Source organism: Lasioglossum baleicum, unplaced genomic scaffold (assembly GCF_051020765.1).
Source record: "Lasioglossum baleicum unplaced genomic scaffold, iyLasBale1 scaffold0021, whole genome shotgun sequence".
In the NCBI taxonomy this organism is placed as follows: Eukaryota; Metazoa; Arthropoda; class Insecta; order Hymenoptera; family Halictidae; genus Lasioglossum; species Lasioglossum baleicum.
In genome coordinates, this window is record NW_027469081.1 from 592,727 (window position 1) to 611,438 (window position 18,712).

At 38.9% G+C, this 18,712-nt stretch overlaps 4 protein-coding genes across 5 annotated transcripts; 2 read left to right on the plus strand and 2 right to left on the minus strand.

Moving 5' to 3' along the window:
• Positions 1-845: 845 nt before the first annotated feature.
• Positions 846-3,929, plus strand: Vha55 (V-type proton ATPase subunit Vha55). Its single transcript, XM_076444827.1, has 5 exons — positions 846-992; positions 1,115-1,323; positions 1,685-2,151; positions 2,233-2,898; positions 2,973-3,929. Exons 2-5 carry the CDS (start codon positions 1,236-1,238, stop codon positions 3,237-3,239), a joined length of 1,488 nt encoding a protein of 495 aa, XP_076300942.1. The 5' UTR covers positions 846-992; positions 1,115-1,235; the 3' UTR covers positions 3,240-3,929.
• Positions 3,930-4,028: 99 nt separating this feature from the next.
• Rlip (Ral interacting protein) lies at positions 4,029-7,451 on the minus strand. The gene is made up of 9 exons (XM_076444808.1): positions 7,310-7,451; positions 6,946-7,084; positions 6,148-6,398; positions 5,819-6,080; positions 5,565-5,745; positions 5,182-5,496; positions 4,746-5,103; positions 4,407-4,666; positions 4,029-4,336 (listed from the first exon to the last, which is right to left on the minus strand). The coding sequence occupies exons 1-9, from the start codon at positions 7,392-7,394 to the stop codon at positions 4,235-4,237; spliced, it is 1,953 nt and encodes a 650-aa protein (XP_076300923.1). The 5' UTR covers positions 7,395-7,451; the 3' UTR covers positions 4,029-4,234.
• Positions 7,452-7,589: 138 nt separating this feature from the next.
• LOC143219067 (uncharacterized) lies at positions 7,590-17,139 on the minus strand. Its single transcript, XM_076444856.1, has 14 exons — positions 16,591-17,139; positions 15,499-15,711; positions 14,875-15,431; positions 14,727-14,794; positions 14,423-14,651; positions 14,223-14,348; positions 13,718-14,134; positions 13,511-13,657; positions 12,972-13,431; positions 11,783-12,419; positions 8,444-11,524; positions 8,246-8,372; positions 7,857-7,999; positions 7,590-7,801 (listed from the first exon to the last, which is right to left on the minus strand). The coding sequence occupies exons 2-14, from the start codon at positions 15,531-15,533 to the stop codon at positions 7,595-7,597; spliced, it is 6,234 nt and encodes a 2,077-aa protein (XP_076300971.1). The 5' UTR covers positions 15,534-15,711; positions 16,591-17,139; the 3' UTR covers positions 7,590-7,594.
• On the plus strand, positions 16,752-18,698 carry LOC143219043 (uncharacterized). Of its 2 annotated transcripts, none has more exons than XM_076444814.1 (2): positions 16,752-17,001; positions 17,093-18,698. In XM_076444814.1, exon 2 carries the CDS (start codon positions 17,130-17,132, stop codon positions 18,696-18,698), a length of 1,569 nt encoding a protein of 522 aa, XP_076300929.1. In that variant the 5' UTR covers positions 16,752-17,001; positions 17,093-17,129. The 2 variants fall into 2 exon arrangements, with proteins under 2 accessions (XP_076300929.1, XP_076300930.1); XM_076444815.1 differs by having other exon boundaries at positions 17,096-18,698.
• The last annotated feature ends 14 nt before the right edge of the window (positions 18,699-18,712 follow it).

The following is an 18,712-nucleotide window of genomic DNA, read 5'->3' on the forward strand; positions in this document are numbered from 1 at the left end:
CGAGGGGAATCACGGTGAGATGATGTACCCTCTCTCTGTTGACATAGTGGGGGACGTTGGAGTTGGAGTGTGCGCATCAGGTGGAATAGGATAGTGGAAGGGGAAAAGGAGGAGAGTACATGGCACCCGTTTCGATGCCATATGGCACACGTCACTGGTGGTCACTGTCACTGAGGCTCACGTCCGGGGTCTCTCTTTTCTGCCACCACTTTTGTTAGTATAGACAAAGAGAGAGAGAGAGAGAGAGAGAGAGAGAGAGAGAGAGGGAGAGAGAGAGCATATTCAGGTTTAGCATGGAACAGAACCTATACCCTAATTTTTGGACTCGAAGCAATTTACAAAATCAAGACATTTCTTTCAACCCAGATCATTTTTATTCTTTGACCTGTTTTCTCATACAACAGTTGAGCTTTTGACAATTTATAGAATACGGACAATTGTAATAATATTAAAACTGTTTTGAATAATGGTACGTCAATTTTTACTGGCGCCTCACCATGTCATCATTCGAGTGCAAAGGGTTAAAAGTGGGTATAGGTTCCGTTCCATGCTAAACCTAGTATTCGTGCTGAATGAACTTCGACAAATCTGAAATTGAATAAACATTTCCGTACTGTGTTCCGTTAATTTTCGATCATTTTGAGGGTTGACAAGTTTCTGCGTAACTTGCGTGGTAACTTGGCACAATCACAATTGAGCGTTGCGCGCGTAACGATTCAACTACGATGGTAACAAGCAGAACTTTTATGACTTTGATCAATAAATATCCTGTGATAAAATACATATTCTCTTCTCGTAGAATTCTTAAAATTATCAATAATATTTTTCTATGGCGACAGAGGGCTCTGCGAAGCGGATTTTATTTATAATAAACGTGCAATGAATTAATAGTTGAAGCCACGTGATCGCACGTGCCCCTGTATCTGTCTTTGTCAGACACCTATTCTCCGCTTTATCTGCAAGGTTGGGCAAATTAAGTGTACAGCAAATTGGTATGTTGTACCACGCACTGACCATATAATTATCAAAGAGTCTCGGATTTTTCACTGTTAACATTTCCCTTGAATTCTATTGATTTAGTCGATTGCATAACATATTATTTCTTCGATTTTAGTCGAATATTCGAAGTTACCCCCACCCTTGACGTTTCGGTCTGTCTTCTTTCATCGAAGCTCTAGTGGCAGTACCTTCTGCTGTTTGGCCGACGTAACAGTTCAGGGAAATCACTCGGCAAAATGTATTCGAAAACCATCGGAGATCGCCAAGCCAGTCAGGAACATGTTTTGGCTGTTTCGAGGGACTTTGTCGCACAACCACGACTCAGTAAGCCACTGTATTGTTTTCTCAAAAACTGCGAGCGTAAATTCACAAAGTAGAAACACTCGACGTAAACTGGGCGTAGCAGCGGATCGATTTGTAACTAGTCAGCTGATCCAAAACTGTTCGCTCTATTATCGTTTATGAAAAATTCGAAAACATGCTGCTGCTAACATGCATAAACGTTCCAAACAATCGATTATTTTTAGCTTTGAAAAACAATTTGCGAATAGATTATAGTTTCCTCAGGGAAGTGCTCGTTCGACTATCATGTGACTAGAGGCATAGACACTGACATAATGAATTTTAGACGTGCTCGAGACTAAATGATTAAATTGATGATTCAAATCGATTTCTATTCTTTCAGCGTACAAAACTGTGTCGGGTGTGAACGGACCCCTGGTTATATTGGACGAAGTCAAGTTTCCAAAATTCGCGGAAATCGTCCAATTGAAGCTTGCCGATGGATCTATGAGATCCGGTCAGGTTTTAGAAGTATCTGGTTCGAAGGCGGTGGTTCAGGTGTTTGAAGGTACTTCTGGTATCGATGCGAAAAACACTCATTGCGAATTCACCGGCGACATTCTTCGGACACCGGTGTCCGAGGATATGTTGGGCCGTGTTTTCAACGGATCCGGAAAGCCGATCGACAAAGGACCCCCGATTCTCGCGGAGGACTTCTTAGACATTGAGGGTCAACCGATCAATCCCTGGTCACGTATTTATCCCGAAGAAATGATTCAGACGGGTATCTCTGCTATCGATGTTATGAATTCTATTGCTCGTGGTCAGAAGATACCTATTTTCTCGGCAGCTGGTTTGCCCCACAACGAGGTAATTTACTTTTCGATGGTATAAGGCAGGGGTTAATAATTCTATAAATTTGATGATGTTACATTGTATGATTTTGTTTAGATTGCCGCACAAATTTGTCGTCAAGCTGGCCTTGTCAAGGTCCCTGGAAAATCAGTCTTGGATTCTCACGAGGACAACTTTGCCATTGTATTCGCGGCCATGGGTGTAAATATGGAAACCGCTCGTTTCTTCAAACAAGATTTCGAAGAGAATGGTTCTATGGAGAACGTGTGCTTATTCTTGAATTTGGCCAACGATCCTACCATCGAAAGAATTATCACTCCGCGTCTTGCTTTGACCGCAGCCGAATTCTTAGCTTACCAATGCGAGAAACACGTTTTAGTTATACTTACCGATATGTCCTCTTACGCCGAGGCTCTTCGTGAAGTATCAGCCGCTCGAGAAGAAGTACCGGGCCGACGTGGTTTCCCTGGTTACATGTACACCGATTTAGCTACGATATACGAACGAGCTGGCCGAGTAGAAGGCCGTAACGGTTCCATCACTCAAATCCCAATTTTAACTATGCCGAACGACGATATCACTCACCCTATTCCCGATTTAACTGGATACATTACCGAGGGACAAATCTACGTTGATCGTCAGCTCCACAACAGACAAATTTATCCACCTGTTAACGTACTTCCATCTTTATCTCGTTTAATGAAGTCTGCCATCGGTGAGGGCATGACCAGGAAAGATCACTCCGATGTATCCAATCAATTGGTATGTATCACTGCTACGAGCGATTATTCTTCAAGTTTTCAGATATTCTAAATTTATGAATTATTTTGTTTTAGTACGCCTGCTACGCTATCGGAAAAGATGTACAAGCTATGAAAGCTGTGGTCGGTGAAGAAGCTTTGACACCCGACGATCTATTGTACCTGGAATTCCTCTCGAAATTCGAAAAGAACTTTATTTCTCAGGGCAGCTACGAGAATCGTACCGTCTTCGAATCACTAGACATCGGTTGGCAATTGCTGCGTATCTTCCCCAAAGAGATGCTCAAGCGAATCCCAGCCAGCACTCTCGCAGAATTTTATCCAAGAGATTCCCGCCATTAATTTTCTTTTTTTATCTTATCATTTAATTTTCATTTTCCTGAAAATTCCACGAAGAATGGAAAATAAAAAGATTATGAACCAGGCCTGGCCCAATAGCAGAAAAGAAGAGAACGGAACTTCGCGTAAACAGGATTTTCAAGGAATTTTCTTGAAACAAATTGGAAGCTAAAATTGAAAAAGTTGAATCAATTTATTTTCGAAAGATCGTAAATTATGAGATTAGACAATAATGATAAGCGTGTACCGGTAAAAAATAATGTTTACACAAAACATGTACGTAAAGGTCAGAGCCATGTTATACTGTTGAACGTTAATTCTGTAGCGTTATTGTAATTTTAATTATAATGTTTTCTGTCGTATTCAAATGTTCGCTTACAGAAAGTGATTGTGTAAAGTGTAATATATTACTCAGTATTAACATAGAAGAAAAAAAAAAGATTGCGAGATCATATCACTTTTTTGTCCTACATTCCAATAGATTTTCGTTTGCGCTTTCGCGAAACCAAAAAACGAAGAACAATGTTCGTTCAATGTTGTCGCAAATGTCTAAACTTGTATGGATAAACAACTTTTTAAACCATATTCTGCAAGCACTCTTGTTGCTTCGATGTTATACATATAGAATAGTATTCTTGTTTCAGAATAAATATATAAAATATAGTTTAAATATACATGAATTTGTTGACGATACTACTCAGTGTAATTAACAGCCCAAAATGCAGATGCATGCGCACGACGTGAAAACTTACACCCATGGAAACGAAAGAAAGTTGCACACGAAAAACCATATACTGTTTGTACATGTTCTGTTTGCTTTTTATTGTTTTACAAGAGCAGGGACGTATGTAGTCGGGATCGAGAAAACATATGGTTATAGATAACAACTTATAAACTATATATGTTCATACTGTGCAAAACATGATGTTACATATGTTCAGAATCTGTGTAATTAACTCTTCCGTAAATTTGATATATTAATTTTGATCGATTAGCTGTCAAGTTTTGGCTGTTAATTGTTGTACTGCTAATTGGACACGGAGTTCGATGCAAGCATCCTTTTCTTCAATGATACTGCGGATTAAAGTGGTCATTTTTTTCTGAAATCGAACAAAACGAAGATATAGATAATATCGATTAGAGATATTAAAGATATTAGGTCGGAAATACCTCCAATAACTGATTTTCTTTATCTAATTGAACCATGGCTGTCCATTCAGCTTCATTCGGCGAATGTACTCTTCCTGGTTTTTCCGGTTTCTTCTTCTCGGGACCTCTTTCTGACAACATTTCCGTTAATTGTTTGATTTCATTCCTCTCTTGATTTATTCGTGACTTTAGTAACGCCTGCATGTTTAATAATTCTTCATAAATTAAGCTTTCCCTTAACTTATCTATAACATTCTCTGGTTCTGGTTCTACGGTTGAAGCTGAAATAATATTTTCGATTACGTTGAGATGTTACGTTAATTATACAGTAGAGAAAATATTCCATAGGTTTATCCTTACTGCTCTCATTTGTCTTGGACGCTGCAGTACTGTTTTGTTCACTGGATTGCGACACAAGCGTAGACGGCTCAGCAGAATCAACGATATCTTTATCGTTGGTTTGACTACTTCTTTCACTTTGATTACTATTCGTACTTATTGGTTCCTTACCGTCTTCCGAGGTGTGAACTTTGTTAATCTTCTTTAACGTCGAGACAGACGTTGTCTGAATTTCAGATTTCAGGTGGGCCGAATCTTCTTCCTCGACTTTAACTTTCTGCACCGTTGATTCTACTATATTCTCATCGGTCGACTTGACTTCCTCGTCTAAGCTTTTCTGCGCGGCACCTTCCATTTTCTGAACTGTTTTATATTTTCTCTGAACAGGCAAAAGAATATCATTGACACGGAATATATTTGCATGCGTTCGTTAGTTCAATTTGTTATAAAATCGGACCTTCAGTTGCGTTATCATACGTTGCACTTCCCACAATTGTTCCTCGCGGGACTTGGTAACAAAGCCTGCATTCATTTGCATATGTATTTGTGACAGTAACGATTCTTGCTTGGACAGTTCAGCAGCGATCGTTTCCACGGTGTCTGGCAGATTGACACTGCCAGACGAGAGCGGTGGGACATACTTTGTTAACAGTACATTTGGAAAGAGAGCTTTGCAATGAAATAACAGAGCTAGTAACAATCTATGACTCATTTGTAAGACAGGACTCAATGTCATCGAGATTGTTTGGGCATTCATTTTTGTCGTTTTCTCCTGAAATCAAGTTTCAATCACCAAACGTGATCACTTTCTAATGAAATTTACAAATTCGTTTGACGTACTCGCGCTGTGACATGATCCAAGTGCAATATGACCCACGCAAGAAGAACCTTGTTGCATTCTGGAAGCTGTTGAGTGAGCTGTATCAATTGTGCTTCTCTTTGCGCAACATCTTTAGTGGATGCTGCTTGCTCGAACCTAGAAATCGTCTCGCTGTTCTCCAATACAGGTTCTGGCAACTCCCTGGAATACAAACATTCTAACGACAGTTCTTTTTATACAATATCAAATCGTCTAAAAATCGTATAATTCGAACCTCAGAAATAATATCAACAGGCTTGTAGCTACTGTTGGTTCAAACTCGGACATATTCACATGTTCCCTGTTGTTGTACAACTTTTTCAAATATTGAACTTTCGACTTCACCCCTGGAACTTTGTACAAACCCTCCACATTCATGCCATTTTCTTCCACAAAGTCGATACAGTCTCTTACAACCAAGGGCAGTTCAATGCCGTCATGACAACGACTTCGTTCTACTGCTAAATGCAAGCTCACCCCGAATATCGGTTGCTCTTCTAAACAAACAATTCAATTTTAGAACAACAGGAGCAAGGAAATTTTGTAGTGAACACTGCGTTTTACCTCCAATGTCTAGACACTCTTCTCCGGTATGCTTCCCTTTCTTACGGTCTTTTAGTTTCTGTTTAGCCTTGTCCTTCTCCTTCTCCTTGCGTTTCTCTTTATCTACATCCTTTTCATCCTTGTCTTTCTTCTTTTTGTCTTTCTCTTTCTCCGCATCTTTCTCTTTACCCTCTTTCTCTCTAGACTTCTCTCGTTTCTCCTTCTTTGAAGGAAACTTGAAAGCTTTGGTCTTTTTCGACTTTGACGGACTTCTACAAGTTGAATCTCTTATTCATTCGATCGGTACATCGACAAAAACAAAGATGTTACAATGATAAATCTTCTTCCCATCTGTGATCTATTCATTCTCTCTTTGTAAATATATTACAACGACTTTTATGATAAAATACACATTCACTACTGTAATGAGAACCAAAACGATTAACAATATCAAATCATAAATATTTGCTATAAGTTTGTTCTCCATTTGAAGATAAATGGGCTTTGTATTATCGACTCTAACTGTGTACATACAAATCAATACACCTAATTTTAGATCAATATGAAGCTTAATTAACACAACAGTGCCAACAATATGTGAAAATTAAAATTACTTTGTAGAAGAACTATAACACCATGAGAGGTGACATTGACAAGCACTTTCGTGTTATCAATTATTCAGAACGAACGAAATGTTTGACAGAATAGAATTGAATCAATTATAAAACGTAGTCGTAAATATGAACCACTTTGAATAGGAATGGTGAGGGTTGATCAATGAAATACTCTATATTGAATAATTCAATGAAATAAGATTACTTTGTTTCTTGCTCCTCGTCGGGGGAACTTTCACCCTCTAATGTGGCATATCCACGATCTTTTCGATCTTTTTTCTCTTTGCGTTTACCGCCTAGGAGTTCTTTCTTCGAATGTTTCTCGTGTCCACCTTCGTCGCTAACTAAAAATGTATTTACATACACACACACGTTACACAGAACGATTAATAAAAATTCATGTAAATTGTTGACACGTTGTTATAACATGTCATTAAAGCGAAGCAGAGATATTCACAACATTCGATATACATATTTAGTTGTACACGGATGACAGGTGTATAACCTCTTGCATGAAATTGCTACGTAAATTCGAGGGAGTAATTAATTTGACGAGCAACAATACGTACAATCACTTTCGTTACTTTTCTTGGCGGATTCCGAGGCGTACAGTCCCGGAAATTCTTTTTCTACGTCAGGGCTTTCGAAATCCATTCTCCGTCACTCAAGGTCTGTTTTAGCCGACTTAAAAATTCTGGTGACAAACTATCGATTATTACGCTCGAGTTTCCCGTTTCGATTCTTCGTAATCGCTCTATCAATAAAATCGATTGCTTCGAGCCCGCGAAATTTTCATAATTTAAACCTTCCTTTTTTCAACTGAGAGTCAGAGAGTCTCGGAGTCGAAATCTTATTTAAGTTGCTGTTTTCCGTATTTCGGAACGATTCCATGGCTTAAAAACAAAGCCATCCGCTTCTTTGCCTGCCATGTATGTAAAATATGCTTCTTTGAACGATACGTCTGGAAATTTTCCATAATCCATTGTGTTCCACATCGATCGCGCATATAAAACGCGATTTTTGCGAACCTGGCTGTGGAATGTCGCCTTTTTCTCCGCGATCTGTAAAAGAGTATAATGATCTCTGCAAACACAAAATTCCATAGCAGAAACGAACTTGTTCTTTTATTTTGTCGGCGTCGTCGAAAGTCAATTTTCTTAGTTGAACTTTGGTCATGCCTATCGATGGGGGATCGGACAACGACGAGCCTCTGACACCTATCGAGTTCCACTTCTCGATGCTCTTCCGCACTGATTCGTCTTAAATAACGTAATCAAATTAGTACGACGTATACTAGTTGTACGCAATGAGTAGACTGCGGATCTTTATGCATTTATGAAGAAATTGGTTGGGTGAAATATGAAAAGTTTCAATGTAACAAAGTCGTTAAGGGATGAAACCAGTTTTTCTATTATTCCTGTTTGCCACAATCAATGCAAAACATTTTGATTTTGTGTGAAGATCCGTGGTCTAGCAACGAGAAATAAGAAGAAAACTATATCTACATTTATCCGTACTGCTAATAGCAATTCCTTCCCTATACATCAGCCAGTATCTCAATTGCGGTAATAGAAAGCACCTTGGTAATTTTGCGAATAGAAATCCTTCTGTTGCCATTTTGTTTAATTCATCCTAAACATTAAACTCTCTATGCGTTAATGTATTCATTAATTAATCTCCGGCTAAGAAAAGAATTATTTTACCTTTACGAAAATCATAAAAGAACTTTCCTCAGACATTTCTATGTCTTCCTCGGCAACAGCTTCCTCTGCAAGTTCTTCTTTCGAGTCGGTAGTCGTATCTCGTAAAGAAGAATTGCTTTTACCTCCTCTAGATCGACTTCTTGAGGGGCTTTCTAATCTTCTTGGTACATCTCCTTCTACAAATCTTAACGCCTCTGTCTTCTCTCTGTCTCGGATTTCTTTTTGTTCAGATTTTTTACGAGTATTTGCAACATTTTGTACGTTCTCTTCGTTCCTAATGCCGTCTTTAGACTTCTGCCGAGGACTCGTTCTAGTACCTTGAGAATATCTCTGCAGCTTTGATCTCCTGGTACCATCATCCTTACTGCTCCTATTCAGACTACTTGATCTGCTCCGAAGTTTCGACCTTTTAGAAACCACCGCTGTACCGCCGTTCTCCTCTAGATCTTCATCTTCTGAACCAGTATTCGAGTGACAAGGTTTGTTACAACTATGGGTACCGTGGGTGTCGTATACTTTATCGGGCACATGAATTTGTCTGTATGCCTCCTCGGCGGCCTTTCTCCTTCTACATTCCTCAGCACGTTGCAGTTCCTCTGGTTTAGGTAATGGACCAGGAGGAACGTGTATGGGTGACCAATGTCGATGTAGACAAACGCATGGTATCTCTTCTACGCTTGGCTCGGGTGTTTGAATAGGTGTAGCCATATGGACACCAGCTACTATCGGTTTCGGTGGTTCTTCAGTGTAATTTTCAACAACACCGTTTATACAATATGTAACATCGTCTATATATTCGTCTTCTCTTGGAATTCTTTTTACTCCTGATATCATCAACTTATTGTCGACAACTACCGGTTTCGAGATATTTTCTACATTTACAAACGGCTGTTTTTTCATGGATTTCAATTTTTGCTGGCGTTCTTTCCGCTTGATCTTTTCTTCTTTATTCTCGAGTATTTTCCTTTCATACTGACATTCGCAGACCGGTCTTTTCACAACGAGTCTCGTTTGGGGTAGTCTACAACCGATTTTATTGAATTTACTGCACTTCAACCAACAAGGCATCGAATCTCTGCATCGTGTATAATAGTCGATCAATCCTACATCATTCAGCGCTAATTTCCATCGTTCTTTCGGCGGTTTCGCTTCTACCAAGCTCTGTCTGGTTTTCTCAAGCTCTTCCATCGCTTTCTCTGCTTCGGCATCTTGACCTTGTGCTTGAATATCATACGTGTCCACAAACTCGTTGCACCCGCACGGTTCGGTTCGCTTTGATGACACAGAGCTTTTCGGTACGCTATAGCGTTCCAGGAATTTTAGATTTTTATCTACGCGTTTATTGAGGCACATGTCGTACGGAGATTTGTTGAGATCGTATTCGGGTACATATTCGTCGCTCCTACGGGGACTCAGAGGCGGAGTGTGATAAATAATACCTTCTATCACCTGCAGCTCCTTGTCTTCTTCGTTTTTCTTCTTCCTAAATAATTTCGTATTAATATGCTCTGCATCATCTTTCTTTCCTACTAAACCTCCAATGTTGTACATCAGTACTTTCTTCTTTTCTCGGTTCTCGCGACAAACGCATGGTTTCCCTCCGGGTCGTACATCTATCGTTTCCGGAGGATAATCTGGTTCGCTCAGATAAACTAAAGTCTTTTTCGTTGGCAATTGTTGCTCTGATTTTGTCCTCCAGCCACACGGCCCCTTACTTGGTAATGTTATATCAGTTTCTTCCACTTTCTCCGTGGAATCATCTTCGACATGTATATGTCCATATTCGTGTGCACACTTTGTCGGAGGCTCTTCCGGCAGATCTACTGCTTTAACATTGGGAGGATAGTTCTCGGGAGACATTAGCATGTTCTTCAAGTTCAAAATCTTCTTTCTCGGATCGTCACCTTCGTCTTCACTGGTTAGCGTGTCTTTTCTTCTCTGCCTCTTCTTGTTTACACTAGGCGATCTTGATTCCTTTTTCTTTCCTACAGGCGAATTTCCGCTCGCATTTAATGTCCTCGTAGGTGTACCACTTCTACTTCTGTTACCGGGTTTTTCATTCTTTTTACTAATCTTACTTTCACTATCTCTTGCCGTTTTAGATACCGGGCTTTTGCTTGATTTCGATTTGGCTTCTGTCTTCTTCCTTGAACCTTCGCCACCTTTCATGTCTAAATTCGCGGTTCCAGGAACTGTGCTTTTTCCAATTCCCTTTGTCCGAGGATTATTAGCTTTTTCTTGTTTCAATGACGTATAGTCGCTTGTTCTATCGCTTTTCGTGTTTTTCCTGGAGACCGTTTCTGCAGATTTTGCTCGAGATTCTAATGGTTTTCTTTCTGACTTCTCCTGTCGTTTATCTGTTTTCTCGTCTATCTTCGGCTTTGCGGAGGATTCTGCTTTCGAAGTTGTTCTCGGCTTTACGGAGGATTCTGCTTTCGAAGCTGTTCTCGGTTTTGCGGAGGATTCTGGTTTCGAAGTTGTTTTCGGTTTTGCGGAGGATTCTGATTTCGAAGTTGTTTTCGGTTTTGCGGAGGATTCTGATTTCGAAGTTGTTTTGGATGGACCCTTCTTCGGAGAAGCAGCTGTTTTCTGTTTATCTTTCTTCGATTTTAATGTATCTTCTTGGAACGAAGGCTGAGCTTTTTCATGATCGTGTATTTGCGATTTCGATTCTGCAGGAGTCGCAGGTGGATTAGGAGAACTAAGTTTCAGTAAGGCTTTGAAATCTGTTTCCGATTCTTTCTCCGACGGTGCTGTACGACGTATGTTCCATACATCATCGTAACCAGGATAAAGGGGATCTGGCACAAATTTTTTCTTTGCCTTCTCCTCCTTGATCTTCTGCTTACTAGCTAAACTATCTGGGCTCATTTGGCATTTGTGATCTCTGCTCTTCTTCTTCTCTTTCTTTACTTCTACCGTCTTCGTTGCTACCTCTTCCTCTTCCTCATCTTCCTCCTCTTCTTCATCGAATTCTCCAGGTATTTCTGACAAATCTATTATCTTTTTTTTCATTGGTATGCGTTCACCGAAGGGTCCTTTACAGACGGCTCGACCAGGTTTTATTCCACACGGAGGACCCTGCGTGACGCAACCATGCGATTACGAATTCAACAAACTTTACTATAGTACATTTAAAAATATCGGGGCATGCGCACAGAGGAAATACCGAGTGAGAGGGAGAAAAAGGAAAGAAAAGAGTAGAGAGAAAGATAGGAAGAAGAGAGACAGCTCAAAGTGTATGAGTAGGTACGAGTTAGTAGGAATTGTAAACCGAGTCTCTTTTTATGGTCGGAAGGTTAAAAATAAGGCATTTCTATTTTATTAAAGAATATCTACCCTTAGTATTTGTTTCCTCAATTTTTCTTCTTCTTCTAACTCTTGAGGAGTCAGAGTATGCAAAGTACCCCATGGTGCTCCGCAAATGCCCATACCATGTTCGTCCCCGCACGGTTTGAAATCTGCGATGCTGTACATTCTCTTCTCTGCGAAAGGATCTAGGGATTTCTCCTTCGCTCTCTTTGCTCGCCTCTTCGCGTCTACTATTTCACGGTAAAATGGATTTCTCCTGCACGATTTATCGCCAGGATATTTTTTGCAGGTCATCGCAGGAGCTTCGTGGGGTCTAAATTTTTTTCCGAAGCACAAACCTTCTTCTTTTGTCCACGGTATGTGATCGTGGCTTACTTCCGGTGTTAAACCTTTAGCCGATATTTGTTGAATGGCACACTCGCACGGCGGAACGTTTTTCGGTGGTGGAGGAGGTGGACGTTCAATGATTCTGGATGGTTGGTGTATGATCTCGTCTGTGACCCCGGAAATAAAATATTGCGTTTCGCCCTTGGAATCGGTTACTCCGTTTATCATCAGCTTGGAGTCGAGAACGTCTTCCGAAGGTATCACTTCCACTAAATTAGTCGTTGATTCCGGTGGTGTAGCTGCAGGTGAATGCATCGCCATTGATCCTATAATACATCTGTCGTAAAAAGGAGTAAGGAGTTTATATTTTCAAATGAAATATATTATCCGACTCTATTACTTTTACTAGCATAATACCCGTTGAAAAGTCAACGGATAGCTTAATTCTGGAGGTATGCCACTAATTTATTTTTAGCACTGAATCCTGTAGGATTTCCGGAATAAAAGCATATTCGTGCACCCTTTTGGGCTAATGGCTATCTGCATGTACATCAAATTCCAGCTTTCTACGCCTTCTGTGTTTCAGTTGAAACACAAAAAATAGACAAAGAAATAACTCATTTAATTTTAGCAATTAATCCTAAAGGATTTCCGGGATAAAAACATATTCAGAAGTCTAACGTTACAGAGGACAGAGAAATAACACTAATTCAATTTTAGCAATTGATCCTAAAGGACTTCCGGGATTATAACATATTCGTGCACCCTTTTGGGCTAACTGCTACCTGTGTACCAAATTTCAGCTTTCTACGTCTTCTGTGTTTCGAGATGTTTTTACGGTCACACAGAGGACAGAGGAACTGGCAATTATATACAATATATAGATTACTTGTTCTTTTTACTGTCTTCGGCTATAGTGTCTATCACGACATACGGTGTTCTCGTGTCCTTCCCTTTTAAATACGACTTCCTGCTTTGTCTGCAGGAACAACAGTTGTCGCATTTAGGTCCTGGGAACACCAGTTTCGTTATAGCTTTTATCTTCTTCACCAATTTGTCCATTTCCCTTTCCCTTTTGCGATATTCTTCGTCCACATTTTGCAACCATTCTTGCCACTTTGGAGACAAATTCTTTCTACCGCTCGGGTAGATCTTTTTGGGTCCATCACCGAGTTTCAATATAGCGAAAAATTTTTCATCGCTATTCGTTGGGGTTACGTTTGCAACGCCAGACATTTCATACGTTATAGGGCACGATGGTGGATCTTCCGATGCTCCAGATATGATGTAGTGCGGATGTTTCTCACCGAGCCAAGACTTTGTGTGTGGTTTAGGGGGTTGTAAAACTCCTACAATAGATGTACACGTTCGAATAAATATTTCAAAATGATTGTGTACGCTTCATCCATGTAGTATCGAAACAAATACCGCATATTTTATATTCTACTGGTCCTGGTTTCTCGCTAACTCCGTTTATCGTAAAATCAAATACTTTACTTCCATGGGGTAATTGTGGAATATCAGAAATAGACTCTTCCTTGTTCATCCCTTTTGCCTCTTGTTGCATACTTCTCCCTAATACATAAGTCAAGCATTATATTATTATTTAGAAGTTTAGACTTTGGAGTAATATACCTCTACTGTGACTTCTAACGGTACTTCCTCTGTTCTGTTCTTTAATTAAAGCAGAACTCGTTCGCGCCCTATTTTCATCTTCTTCTTTCACAGAAAATCTACTTCGTTTCTCTTTTCTTTGAATACTCGAACTTCTTTCTGTGTGATACGACTTATTAGCATCGAAACTTCCTCCACCTTTCTTTCTCTCTCCTCTATTCTCTTCTTGATTACGACTCGTTCTCGTGTTCACGTTGTTAGACTCGGTTAAAATGCACTCTTTAGGTGGTAATATTACTTTTGGTAGCGGTAATAATTGATAGCGTGCTCTCCAATGTTGGACACGATTATAATAAGCTGCCCAATCTGAGTGTACAAAGAGATCTTCTTCGTAAGGCGATTCTTTCTTCTGCCTTAGGGGCAATGTCGGCGGTAAAGCTATGGCGTAATTGTAAAGATTAGTTTTTAATTTTAATTCGGAAATATACACGGTACACACACACACACACACACACACAGATCATACGTTTAATAGGAATCTTTGGCATTGTCACGGGAGGTAATCTCTCATGCAGTTCAATTATTGCTTCCGGCAGAGTTAAGAATGCAATTGCTGACAAAATGATCCGTTCGTTACAGTCGTAAAATTGTTCTGAAATTGTGAAGATACCAGTGAAGAGTAATCTTAATAAATTCTACGAATTTCAGACGACAAAACAAACAAACTATAGTCTTCTTCTTCAAAATAATTTCCTGTTAAGACTTTGTAGATTTCTCTCAGAAATGTGATTGCATTGCAATTAGAAGTTTCTTGTAATTTTCTAATGATATTTGGCGTAAGTAGGAAGAATGTAGACATTATCCCAATGTCCACGAGCATCCTTTCCGTGCGTCCTGACACCATTTCTTCGCAGTCACTGCGTATTACACATTGCAGCATCATTAAGTTTCTCATCTATTAAATTTCAATTCTCTATTATGTTATTAGTAATTAAGTTTCAGCAATTATGAAACAATAAATGCTCTATACTTGGTCGATGGAAAAATCTTGGTACCATCTTGGAATCTTAGCCAATTCTGCTTTCACGGACCAATTATCTGAAAGAAATTACAAACATATTAAACTGTGTTCGATCTGTGAAATTCGAAGGTGCTACTTAAAAAAATTGTAAGTTTACATTTTTCACTTCCCATTTCGATATTTCTACTCATTTCTTCGTTATGAGTTCTCTGTTTTTCTGTCCGTAACACATTTTTCGCTGCTTCAATTTCATCTTCTATATACCATACTATTGGTCCCCGTTGATTTTTTTCTGTTTTCTTGTCAGATAAATTGGTGTGTGCAGTCCCACCTCCACCTCCACCCCTACCTCTACCACCACCCCCACCTCTACCTCCACCTCCACCTCCACTCCCACCCCGACTCCAACTCCAACTCCGACTCCGACTCCGACTCCGACCCCATCCTAACCCAGACTGCCTTCGTAGATCTTGTGCAGTCTGTCCCGAATGTAATAATTTACGTTTGTGATCTGCAATATCTTGTTCGGAAATATGACCAAAAAACTGAGTTCGAAATTTTAATACTGGACCCTCATTTATTGTATTTGCAGATACGAGCGGAGGATTGTAAAGAAATTTATCTTTGTCATTGTATTTCGACAATGGATCGGCATTTTCCAGTGAACAGCAAAAGCCATAAGGTTTTAAAATTTCCGGATCCTTTTCGTGGTGCCTATTTTGTATTTAAGACTAGTTATAGTTGTCTTCAATTTATATTTACAAAATGTTTAGGGGTTTACCTTTTGTGATGTGGTTTAGATGTTATAGTGGTCATTTCTGATTTTGGAGGAAGAGACAATTCTGATCGGATGAAGTGAAGGACAGTGGTAATTAGAAATGTAAGGTGTTCATCTTTAGTGATCCATGGTGTTGGTGTGGTGGTTGTACTTATATAAATTTAAAGGTGGTGTAATGGTTCTTAAGTTACAGATGGTTTTGTGGAATGAATGTGTCTGCAAACATATTGTATATAGGGTGATTCTGGGACTTGGGACAAGTTAGTGCTCTTTGTTAAATAAAAATAGAAAAAAATCATATACAATATGTCCTAGCTTTCTATGACCTTACTTTTTATGTGAATGCACAGATGCACCCACCGGAGGTGCAGTTCAGTGCAGTTGCACTTTATTCTTTAATGCAACCGAATTTTTTTGCTAAATCAATCGATTCCTTTTGTTACCCTACGTATAAAAGTACTAACCCAAGGTCACCGAAATGTCAATACTTTGCGAGATATTTGACATTTTGTGTCAGAAATGTACTTTACTACGACAAGTAAACTCTGACACAAAAAATTGTCAAATATCTCGTAAAGTATTGATATTTCGATGACCTTGGGTTAGTACTTTTATACGTAGGATAATAAAAGGAATCGATTGGTTTAACAAAAAAATTTGGAGAATAAAGTGCAACTGCACCTCTGGCGGGTGCATCGGATCGGTGCATCCACATAAGAAATAATTAAGGTTATAGAAAGTTATAGGACGTATTTATTATGGCATATATAATTTTTTCCTCTATCATTTTTTTCTATTTTTACTTTAAAAAAGCACTAATTTGTCCCAGTTCCCAGGATCATCCTGTATAATACAAGGTGGTACTTCATGTATATTATACATAATAATTTTTATGCAAATCTTTTTATTCTTATTCTGTACTTAGTAAGTCATTATTAAAACATTGTAATTGTCACGAAAGTTTAATGTTATATTTCGTATTATCCACAATATTATAAAATATAAATCCAGAATAAGATAAACAACAATCTACTTTGTAATCAAATTGTTTGTAATATCAGAGTAATATATATTGGTAATATATATATATTGTACCAGGGGTTCGAAACAGTTCAAAACAGTGAACTATCGAGATACTATCGATGGTTATCGATAGTTATATTCTCACTATCGAAAACTATCGATGATTCACTTTTACTATCGATAGTTCGCATAGGTGGCACAAACGTCGTATAATTCTCTGTCCTTCTTGGTCCTTGTTGCGCACTATCTCCGTCCTTATCTTACGCTGTCTTACGCACATAACGTAGTTTTCTATTTCACTATTTTGTTATAATTATTTTTCGCGTGATTTTGATTGAGATTTTTTGCATAATACGAATACAGTGGAATGTAATAAATAATTTTTTATGTTTAGAATATTTGTATATTTAAAGATAACAATAACATCAATAAGAAGAGGACGCTGTATTCTGTAATCATTCTGAATCATTCTTGAATGTTTAGGTGGGCGTAGCACGACAAGATGTGCGGTATATTTTTACATTTCTGTGATATTATGGTGCATTTATAATACATATGTAATACTTGTCTCTAGTAGGAGAAAAATAGTTTGATGTATTAGCTAGCCAAAGATGTTCATCACAACGAATGACGAGTTTGTGCCAAAACACTTTATCATTTGTACGTTTTACGGAGTAGAAACTTGTTTCTGTTGGCACGAAGATAAGGTAGTAATATTTCCATACACAAACGATGATTTCGTGTCTACTGAAGTACTAACAGCTCCTGCTCCAATCAAAAGTATACAATGTTTCGCAAGCCGAATTTTTTTCATTTGCTTTCCACACGGTGTATACAAACTTTCGAGAGACCGAGAATTTGCTGTTTTAAGTAAAAGTGCAATTGGAATGGGTACGGTTTTCTACGAAGTACTGACACCAAGAAACAAGTACCTTTACTTGGACAATAAACAAAATATGATGAACAAGCTGTTGCTGCAACTTTCTCCCAGGGAAAGTGATTCGGGCAGGTTATCTGTCTGTACGCTGAACGCGGAGAACACAACTCAACAATTCATGCAGACCGTAACCAAAAATGACAGTAACGTTGAAAATTTATGTATACTAGCAATTGGAAAGAAGATTCTAACATTAATAAACGAAACTGTCCAAATAGTATATAATAGTATTTATCCCGTCAGAGATATAATACCTGTACAAGCAGATTCTAAGATTGCTAGTCTGCTGTTGCCCACTAATGGCGATAGCGTTGTTGTAATGCACTCCAAGGACGACACGCTGACTTTTGAAAAGATTTTCTTAGGAGTAAATGTACAGACTATTTGCGCAGGCTACGACCTATCGACCATGGACTCGTTATGGCTGGTATATTCGGATAAATGTAAATTATATTATGGGAAAAAACAACTATTAAAGCCAGACAGTGTTCAGCGGTTCAGCGTTCAAGACAACAGCATTTCCTGTTTGAGATATTATAATCCAAACATAATTTTAGGTTTAACCGTGAACAAAGAATTAGTGGAGTTTCCTATAGACGAGGTGGAGAAAGTATTGTCGATGGAGCAAGATACTTTTATTGGTCTTAGCGCAGATATGTTGAAAGGCACGGGTCTTATAATGGACAAGATCTATAAGGGAACTCAAGAAATACATACGTTGAACAACAGGTTACAGGCCGAAGAAGAGAGACTGAAAAGAATAAATTTGTACGCTCACAAACAGAAAGTACAATTCTCTCCGAACATATCGTTGCACAGGATAGCTAATCTGTTGCTTCTGTCTGTAACGTTTCTCGACAACCTTCCGAAAGATAGTTGGGTTGTGTTCAATGTAAAATTCGAGAACGAGACTACGTTTTGCATGAAAAAAGTGGAAGATCAAGAGACTGTAGTCGATATTTACATACCGGATGGTAAAACAGTAAATTCTTTACAAGTTGCAACGGATTTGATTACCTTGAAGGAAGAGGGGCGACCTTGGTGCCTAATAAGGAACTATGTAATCTATCCTCTCCGCGAGAAGAAGAAAAGAAAGAAACCAAGGTTGGGTGCAACAGATTCCATAAATTCGAAAATCGCTATGCTCGAGAAGCTTCTACAGGATGGGACCATCAATATGAAAACGTTGTCGGACATTAAAAGAAACGTGAGAAGAGAATGCTTGGATGGGAACGACGTTTAAAGAATCTTCGTGAA